The sequence below is a fragment of the Pelmatolapia mariae genome, linkage group LG20 (assembly GCF_036321145.2).
Source record: "Pelmatolapia mariae isolate MD_Pm_ZW linkage group LG20, Pm_UMD_F_2, whole genome shotgun sequence".
NCBI classification, from domain to species: domain Eukaryota; kingdom Metazoa; phylum Chordata; class Actinopteri; order Cichliformes; family Cichlidae; genus Pelmatolapia; species Pelmatolapia mariae.
Window position 1 is genome coordinate 14,956,633 of NC_086244.1, and position 10,338 is coordinate 14,966,970.

The following is a 10,338-nucleotide window of genomic DNA, read 5'->3' on the forward strand; positions in this document are numbered from 1 at the left end:
ATGGGCAACGGTGCTGCAATCCCTGATGGTAAAGTTATCTCATGTTTATACTTATTCTTAATCCTGCAGTAAGTGTGTATTAGGTGGAACTTGTTTCAGAGTAAAAGAGTAAAGAGTAAAAACAACAGTCTTTCTTTCTTTCTGCAGGTCCTCCAAGGAGGATTGTGATGATCGGTAAAACTGGTGTTGGGAAGAGTGCTGTTGGCAACACCATCCTGGGCAAAACGTATTTTAAATCTAATGTGAGCTCAGAGTCAGTGACGCAAACCTGTGAGTTTGAAAATGTTCCAAACTGTTTGAGAAAGATCACTGTGGTCGACACACCTGGCCTTCTGGACACGTCTAAAACTGCAGACATCATGAAGAAGGAAATCGCAAAATGTATTCAGATTACTACTCCAGGCCCTCATGTCTTCCTGCTGGTCCTACAGATTGGTAGGTTTACCAAAGAAGAGCAAAACTGTGTGGATGCCCTGGAAAAACTGTTTGGACCAAAGGCCTCAAACTACATGATTGTCGTGTTCACTCATGGTGACAAACTGACTACACAGGGCATAACAATAGAAAATTATCTGAAAGAGGGCCATAAGAAGGTTAAACAGTTGCTGAACAGATGTGGTAACAGGTATCATATGTTTGACAACAGTAACATCAAGAACAGAGCTCAAGTTGTCAATCTGATCAAAAAAATTGATGACATGGTGGCATCAAATAAAGAAACTTACTACACTGATGAAATGTTTGAGGACGCAGCAAGAATTCTGGAGCTGAACAAGAAAAAAGAAACAGAACAACAGCTGACTAACAATGTACCCTTCATGTCTAATGTCAGGAAAAAAGTTCTTTTGTTTCAGAAGATCTTGGCAAGGGATGAAGCTGAGTAGGGCCACACTGATTAAATCTCGGACTCAAACATGGGACCTTACTCTAATTAGTCCTCAGTTCTTCATTTTTTAATTAAATTGGCTCAATTGGTTGTCATTTGAAGAAAAATTAAATGTTAAGTTATAAAATCCTTTCTGACATGAATGGTTTAGAACTGTATTCAACTGGAAGATTTTCATGTTAATATTTTCCAGCTTGTATAGACATTGCTCTTTACATTAGTTGTTTATGTTTATGTTTATATTCATTCATTTTCATCAATAAATAAGAAATTTCCTGGCCACTATTGTTTTTTATATACATAAGATCAATCTTTCATTTAATAAAATGCTTTATACAGGAAACGTTTGATTTTCTTAATCTTATTCTTCATAACTCTTGAGTTGTTTGAATTAAAACAACATTATACTTATCTCAGAAACAAGCCTCCATCTTGATTTTAAAAAGTAGGTAAAATTTCTTAAAAAATCCAAAGATGAATTGAGCGTGCCAGCAGTGTGCAATTGCGCAGGCATGCAGCTTAGAGGGAACGTTGGTTCTGAGTTAAGCAGAGTTAAGCCAGCTTCCTGAGACAATAGCCAACTGTGGCCACAAGGTGGCAGTAATTTAAACGATAGTGAAAGAGGAAATGAGAGAAACTTAGGAGACAGGATGGTATCTTGATGTCTATTTTTACATTTCACTCAACCAGCTCTGCTTGATTTGCTTGCCCTAACAGACCACTATTGGTATATAACTACAACCAACTAATGGATAACAATTTAATAAGGCAGCCTGGTGAGTAGTGATGTGTCGGTCGCGAACGAAATGGTTCTTAGAGCCGGATCTTTGACGTGAACGACGCGAGCCGGCTCCTCATCGCGAGCCGTGGGTTTTTTTTTTTTGTCTTTCTCTCACCCTCTCTCTCTCTCTCGCACTTTTTTTTCCCGCTTCACTCCGCACGCGAGCCTTGTGCTTTGCGCTGGGAAGAGGGGGGAGGGGCGGTAGTTACACTCGCAGTAGCACAGGAACAGAGCGGGAGGAAGAGACAGAGAACCAGGGACAACAACGTCACATTAGAAAGGTATAGTAATCATCCACAACTATTTTCAGTTGCAGATGATAAAGGATTTAGAAAGTTTATTCATGCAGGCCCATATGACAGAGAATGTGCATCTTCTTTTTGTTTTCATATTTTAATTTATATTTAATTGTGTTGTGGTTTGCAGTGTTTTGTGTTATTTCACTTTAAATTTGTTTAAAAGGAAAAAGCTGAAAATTTAAATAGTTAAAAGTTGAAATGTGAATAGTTGGTTTTTGTATTATATTGTGGCGAGCTCAGAAAAGGAGGAGACAGAGGTTTCGTTCAGTCTTGCTTCCCGCCGTGTTAGCCAGGGAGCACAGCCGTTTATTTGGATTTTTTAGAGAACACTGCCGCGAGCAAACTGCTCAGCAGCACTAGCACAACAACAACAAAAAAAGGCGCTCTCTCACCCGGAAAAACACACAGTCGCCGAGAGAGCGCGTCACCTGTAACCATGGCAACATGACAACAAAACATAACTGGAAGAACAACCCCGAACAGCCCTGGCCCGCTACATAGCCCCCACCTAAGGGGTCAGTCGTCCCCGACAACCCCATTACCCCACACAAAGTCCTGCAAATGTCCAGGTGTCTTCTTCTGGCGCACCGGCCGATCTCGACCAGCGGGGGAAAAGTCACTCGGATCAGAACATGGGGTGCCACCAGCATCCCCTGCCCCGGCGTCTGCTGGAGCGAGCGGTCGGTACGGTGAGAGTCTGTCCTGGTGCAACACCACCATGCGCCCCGGGCCCGGCATGCGAATACGGTACACCACTTCTGTTAGCCGCTCCACGACCTCCGCCGGCCCTTGCCAGTGACTGCAGAGTTTGGGGGACACTCCTCTCTTGCGAACCGGGCAGTACACCCAAACCTTGTCGCCAGGCACGAAAACCCCCCCTCGGCACTTGGCGTCGTAGGCTCTTTTCTGTCGTACTCCGGCGCTGGCCTGGGCCTGGCGGGTGTAGTCATGAACCACCTGCAGCCGCTCCCTCAGCCTCCTGTAGTAGTCCATCTCTGGCCCACCGTCAATCTCCGGCTCGGGGGGGTGACCCGAACACCAGATCCACAGGCGTCCGGAGGTCCCGTCCAAACATCAAAGCGGCAGGTGTGCACTGGCTGGACTCCTGAACCGCAGTCCGATACGACCAAAGGACCAGGGGCAGATGTCGGTCCCAATCCCGCTGGTGGCGGCTGGTGAGAATGGCGAGCTGGGTGGCCAGCGTGCGGTTAAAGCGCTCGACCAAGCCGTCGCTTTGCGGGTGAAGCGGTGTGGTTCTCGTCTTCTCCACCCCCAGCCGCCGACAGATCTCCCCGAAAACTTTCAATTCGAAGTTACGCCCCTGGTCACTGTGGAGCTCAGCCGGGACCCCAAAATGGGTGAACATCTCCTCCACCAGCTTCTCCGCCGTCGTCGATGCACTCTGGTCCGGCACCGCGTAGGCCTCCGGCCACTTTGTGAAATAGTCCATAGCCACCAACACATACCGGTTCCCTGACTCCGTAACGGGGAAAGGCCCTAGGACGTCCACTCCCACTCACTCCATCGGGGCCCCCACCAGGTACTGCTGAAGGGGAGCAGTGGAGCGTTGAGTTGGGCCCTTCTGTGCCGTGCAGGTGTCACAGCAGTGCACATGAAGTTCCACATCCCGTCGACAGCCAGGCCAGTAGAACCGTCCTCTGAGACGGCGGAGAGTTTTGGCATTCCCATAGTGGCCGGCCCCCACTGAGCCGTGGACAAGCTCGAGCACCTGCGACCACAGCGACCGAGGCACCAACAGCTGCAGGAGATCTCTGCCCTGCCCGGGGGCCCGCCATCTCCGGTACAGGAGGCCGTCGTGGGTCTCCAGGTTGTTGTACTGGGAGTAGTAGGCCTTCACTTCGGGCTCCTGTCCGGACACCCCCGTCCAGTCTGGGCGTTGCGCCGCCTCCCGCCAGGCCCCCACCTGAACCAACGTCGCGTCGGCCTCCTGCTCCCGCTTCAGCTGCTGCGTGGTCAATGGGAGCCATCCCCCTCCGCTGGCTGTGGCCTGAGCAGTAGCCACCCCCAGCGCCTCCTGGGCCCGCTCCTCCTGTCGCAGACAGTAGCGGCACTCGACGGCCATGCAGGACCGTCTGGAGAGGGCATCAGCGTTGCCATGCTGTCGACCTGCCCGATGCTGGATCTCGAAGTCGTAGCCCTGAAGGACCTCCAGCCAGCGGGCCACCTGACCTTCTGGGTGTTTGAAGTTTAGGAGCCAAGTCAGAGATGCATGGTCAGTGTGCAGGAGGAACCGGCAGCCGTGCAGGTATGGCCGGAAGTGCCGCACCGCTAGCACTACGGCCAGCAGCTCCCGCCGGGTCATGCAGTAGTTCCTCTCGGCTCCCCCCAGAGCACGGCTGAAGTATGCCACCACTCGTTCTCCGGCCTCGTCCTGCTGGGAAAGGACCGCCCCGACTCCTACATTGCTAGCGTCAGTGTCCACAATGAAAGGTTGCCGAGCGTCGGGGTAGGCCAGGACTGGAGCTCTGGTGAGGGCCTCCTTCAGCTGTCCAAAAGCCGCAGCGCAGGCATCACCCCAGCCAAACGGCTGGCCCTTGTCAGTCAGGCGGTGGAGGGGGCTGGCTATCGTCGCGAACCCCCTGATGAACCGACGGTAGTAGGAGGCTAGGCCCAGGAAGCTCCGCAGTTCTTTGACGTTCGAGGGAGTCGGCCAGTCCTGGACCGCAGCCACCTTTGCGGGGTCTGTGGCGATACCTTGAGCGCTGATCACGTGGCCCAAGAACGTAGTCTCTCTCGCCAACAGCCGGCACTTCGCAGGGTTGAGCCGCAGCCCAGCTCGTCGGATGGCACTGAAGACCTCGCTCAGGTGAGACAGTGCACTGTCGAAGCCGCCACCGTGCACCAACAGGTCATCCAGGTACACAACACAGCGGCCACGAGGGATGTTCACGAGCACCCTCTCCATCAGCCTCTCAAACGTCGCTGGCGCATTGCAGAGCCCGAATGGCATGACCCTGAACTGCCACAGCCACTGTCCAATGGTGAATGCAGTCTTAGGCCTTGCTTCGGGGGCTAGCTCCACCTGCCAGTAACTGCTGCGTAGGTCGAGGGAGCTGAACCAGCTGGAGCCGGTAACGTAATCCAGGGCCTCGTCGATCCGTGGAAGCGGGTACGAGTCGTTCTTGGTGACTGCATTGAGACGGCGAAAATCCACGCAGAACCTCGGGCTGCCATCCTTCTTTCCCACCAGGACCACGGGTGCCGCCCATGGGCTGTTGGACGGCTCAATCACCCCAGCCGCGGCCATCTCGCGGATCTTTTCTTCCGCCACCTGCCGTTTTGAGAGGGGCAGCCAGTGTGGGCGCAGGCGGATGGGTTGAGCAGAGCCGGTGTCGATGGTGTGCTGGACCAGTCCCGTCTGCCTGCAGTCTTTGTCACTGGCGGCAAAGATGTCCACATTCTCATCCAGGAGGCACCTCAACCGCTGGCACTGGTCAACGTTGAGACCTACGCTGCTGCGCTGCCACAGGTCATCAACAGCCTCGGTTGTCTCGGTCGAGGGAGATTTGTCGGGCTGAGAGGCTGGGGCTGAGGTGAGTAGAGATGACCTAGAGCCACCGGCACCCAAATTCTGCTGAGCGGCAGCTGCCCGACGCCTGTCTCGTCTGGTCGACGCAGGCCCCCCAGCGGGTCAGCAGATCAAGGCCGATGATGCACTGGTCTTGAATGTCAGCAAGCCAGAAGTCGTGCACCAGCTCATGATGCTTCACTCGGATCCGCAACGGTTTCTTCCCCCGCATATCAGTTCTCTCCCCTGTCACTGTCATCAGCTGGGTGTCGGTGGCCGACCAACCCCTCACCAGTGGCCCGGATGTTCCAGGGAGCACGCCAGGTCGTATTAGGGAAATGGTAGACCCCGTGTCCACCAGGGCCTGGCATGGCTGGTCCTCAACACAGCAGCTCAGGTAGAGTCCCTTGAGGTGCCCAACTCGGCCCACGACCGTGCATCGTCCTTGGAGGGGGGCAGGAAGCTGGAGCGGTGGTCCCCTCGCTACACCGCTCCCACCCCGTTTCCCTGAGGCTGCGTAGTTCTGGCCTTCGGGGCAGGTGCTGGGCAGTCACGTGCCACGTGACCAGGCTCATCGCACCGGTAGCAGCGGTTGGTCGGTCGACGAGGACGCCTCCGGGGCACTGAGGGCTGCAGCTGGCATATCTCCGCGACCTCCCCCTCCCCGTTGCAGTCTGCGGCTCTGATTTGGGGGTAGTTTGGGGGGGGCACCTGCTGGTTAGGTCGCGAGGTGAGCACCAGCTCGGCCCTTTCGGCCTCAAGGAGCGCCTCACGGAGAGTTTGAGGCATGGCCAGGCGGACGTGTTGGCGTAGTCGCTCTGGAAAAAGTCCTCGCAGAAAAGCATGCAGGCTAAGCTCCTCACGGGCTGCTGCTGGGAACTCCGGGTAGCCACGACGAGCATACAGCAACACGTCCGCTGCAAAGGTGCCCAGGCTCTCCCCCGGCCGACGGCTCCGGTTGGTCAGCTGCTCTCTGCTCTGATCAGTGGAGTGCTGCTGCCCGAATCGCCTCTCGAGTGCCACGGTGAGGGCCTGGAGCTCATGCTGCTCTGCCGGGGCTAGGTCAAGGAGTATCTGCAGTGCATCTCCTTCCAATGCTAGCGCTAGGTGTGTAGCAGCCTCCTCGTCGCTCCAGCCACTATGCCTTGCAGCTAGCCGAACTTGTGAGAAGTAGGGCTCTAGCGGGGTTAGCCCGTTGTATTTCGGTACCTTAGCTGGCGTTGTAGGCATAACTGCTCGCGGTTGGGGGCTCGGTGTGTCGGTCGACAAAGGCAGCCCATGAAGCATTGTCCTAGCGTCTGTCGCGACGGGCCGCTGCCGCGGTGCGCTCGCGCCGTCGGGATCCGTCGGGGTACTTACGTGGCCGCTCGCCTCCTCGCTCTTCAATCGCCAGCTTCCCAGACAGCGGATGCTCTCCTCGACAGCTTGCTCCAGCCTCTGAATGTCTCTCTCCATCACGGCGAGGGTGAGCTATCCCACTTCTGACACCAACGTGGCGAGCTCAGAAAAGGAGGAGACAGAGGTTTCGTTCGGTCTTGCTTCCCGCCGTGTTAGCCAGGGAGCACAGTCGTTTATTTGGATTTTTTAGAGAACACTGCCGCGAGCAAACTGCTCAGCAGCACTAGCACAACAACAACAAAAAAAGGCGCTCTCTCACCCGGAAAAACACACAGTCGCTGAGAGAGCGCGTCACCTGTAACCATGGCAACATGACAACAAAACATAACTGGAAGAACAACCCCGAACAGCCCTGGCCCGCTACAATATGATTTATTTATTACATTTTATGTGGAGTGAATAAATAAAAGTATATTTACGGTGGCCCCTAGAGACAAAGCACGTACAAACTTCAAAACACGTACGAACTCTGAAGCACGTACAAACTCCAAAACACGTAAAAACTCAGAAGCACATAAAAACTCAAAACACGTACAAAAGACAACAGAAGTGCTCCAAGATGCTAGGCGCAGTGTTGAGCTTTTGTTACCTAGTGGCTACACAAGGCAGCAAGTACCAATGACCGGATTTGGTGTGTGGTAGTAACAGGTAAATGAACATTTTTTTTTTAATTATTTGAATATATATGAGTGCTTGTGTATAAATACACAAACAATACACATATGCTTTCAATTGTGTAATTTAAGTGATCTAGATAGCTCTGTTTTGGAAGTTCAGTTAATGCTAGAAATGTGTTTTGGAGTTTGTACGTGCTTTGGAATTTGTACGTGCTTTTTGGAGTTTGTACGTGTTTTGTCTCTAGGGGCCACTGCATATATTTATATATAAACATATATATATAAAAAAACTACTTTTTTTTACATTAGTAATTGCTTTTGTGCATAATTTTATATTATTTTATATTATTGTTAATAATAAATTAATAATAAATTAATTAAAGCAACAAAACAACCGGTTCTCTAAAAAGAGCCGGAAATCCCATCACTACTGGTGAGCAACTGAGTGGGAAGAAGGTCAGTTGAGACATTTAAAACAAGAGTGAGACATTGAAAGAGCTGGTGAGTATGTAAAGGTCAGGATAATGCTTGGCTATGACTGAACCAAATCTCTGTCACATGACTTACTTTCAGTAAGTTTATTGTTTTAATGCTAAACAGTGTTTATGTCATCACTAAGGGAATGCATTGCTGATGAAATAAGTGAGCGTTTTATTTAAATGAAAGCATACAATCTACTACCATTGTATCATATCCACCACTACTATACAAAACTAAGTAAATAAAGCAAACAAACAATACAAAAAAAAAAAGTAAAAAAGTAAAATTAATGACTGAATGTACTGCATCAAACTGATGTCACAACCCGGCTCATAGGAAATGACAACAAGTGGGAGACCACACACAGGCTTTTAAAGGCTGTAAGACATATTTAATGAAAATAAGGTAAAGCAACTTAAACACAATTTAAAGGACATAACAGCCATAACTGAAACTTCCAAATGAACATGATGGGTGCCAGACAGAGAGAGCGAGAGCAAGAGAGAGAGAGCTGGTTCAGTCAAGGTGTCTTTATATGCACTGGGACTGGCCTCCTCAGGTGTGCTGCATCTGTAATTGGGTCAGCTCCACCTACCTGCAAGAAACAGGTAACAGAAAAAGCAAAACACAAGGCCAGCCCACTGGCCGTCACACTGATGAATGTGTTCAAATGTGAGTCTGCTTCAAAAATGAGGTTGTTAAATGTTAATCAGGCAGTAGTTGATTTGATTATTTCATCTGGCAGTAATGGAGGGGTTAGATTGTTTTTTTTTTGATGATGCTGCACATGAATTATAGCACAGAAGGTACAGATAGTGAAAGTAATGAAGAGGGAACAAATATGTCAAAAAATCCAGGCAGCAGACAGTGACATATGCAGAGGCTTGTAAAATAGTTGAGCAAGAGAGGCAGATTGAAAAACCCATCATTGGGAAAAAACAAGTAATTAAAAAGGTTATGGAAATGGTTGAAAGAAAAATACAGGAAGGTAAGAAGAAGATGGCGACATTTATTGCAGAAGTAATAAATGCAACATCAGATGTGAAGTCCAAGACAGAGAGGATTCAGACTAGTATGAAGGCAGCATGTCATAGTGTAGATATGAAATATATCAGGTGGGAGGATATAAGGGGTGAACTAAGCAGTCAGGCAAATCAAGAAGGATAATGTGGTGGTTAATTTTTATAACCATGTTAATCCTACGGCGGAATGTAAGAAGTCTTTTATTAAATGGTCAAGATATTAAACAGTTAAACAGAAACATGGTTGAAGCCTTTTTTGGACTTTAGAGTATATGGATATATTGCGGTTAGATATGATAGGAAAAAGGGGGATGGAGGTGGGTGTCTTTCATTGATTAAGGAAGGTATTCCATATAAAATTATTGAAAGGGGAGGGGATTTGGAGTATGTAGGAATTGAGGTATGGATAGCAGGCAAGGTAATTATGGTTATTAATTTTTAAAATCCTTGTAAAAAACTTGACTTTAGTAAGCTGGAGGAAATAGATTTGAAAGGAAATATTATACGGTGCAGAGACTTTAATGCATATCATTCGTTATGGGATAGTGAGACAACAGACTACAATGGTAAAGTATTAGAGGAATTTCTGGAGGATAAAAATATTGTATGTTTGAATGATGGGAAGAAGACAAGAATGCCAATGCTGGTAAGCAATTGGTACTAGGTTTACCATTTGTATCTAGTTTTTTGAATCCATTATGTGAGTGGCAAGTAAAAAATAAGTCATTTTAGTAGTGATCATTGTATTGTGGTCAGTAAAGTAAGAATTGAATACAAAAAAGCACATGCAAAAGTCAGAAGTACAATAAGATTGAAGAGAACATGTTGGTGAGATTTCTGTAATACAACTGTTAGTAATACACCCAGGCAGTGATCAGGGGTAGTGGAAATACATGGAAAAAAACAGCTGATACGAACATAATGATGCTACAGGGGAAGTAAAGCTAAACACACTGAACATGGAAACACCAGACTCTTCAAAATAAAACAGGAAAGGGGGGAGACATGCAGACATGACAACATGAGCATGACAACATAGGACATGCAGACATGAAACACATGACAGACTAAGACACGCGGACTTAAAATGACAAACTGATGAGGAAACCACACACTATAACTACAAACAGAATGTAATGGGTGGGGAGAAACACACATGACAGATGCAACGGGTCACAAGGTAGAAACATGGAAACAAGAGGAGGAGAGGGGAGACAAAGACATAACTGAAACACATGAAGGGTGAGGGAGAATTAAACACAGGGGGTGAAGACACAAGGGGAATCTAATAAACAATGAACTATAACTGGGCAACCTAGCTTAATA

At 49.0% G+C, this 10,338-nt stretch overlaps 1 protein-coding gene across 1 annotated transcript; it reads left to right on the forward strand.

Moving 5' to 3' along the window:
• LOC134619201 (GTPase IMAP family member 9-like) lies at positions 1-884 on the forward strand. The gene is made up of 2 exons (XM_063464974.1): positions 1-28; positions 148-884. Exons 1-2 carry the CDS (start codon positions 1-3, stop codon positions 882-884), a joined length of 765 nt encoding a protein of 254 aa, XP_063321044.1.
• Positions 885-10,338: the final 9,454 nt, after the last annotated feature.

Coding starts and splice junctions, on each gene's coding strand:
- LOC134619201 (XM_063464974.1), top strand. CDS start 1: ATGGGCAACGGTGCTGCAATCCCTGATG. Junction 29..147: donor CGGTGCTGCAATCCCTGATG/GTAAAGTTATCT, acceptor TTCTTTCTGCAG/GTCCTCCAAGGAGGATTGTG.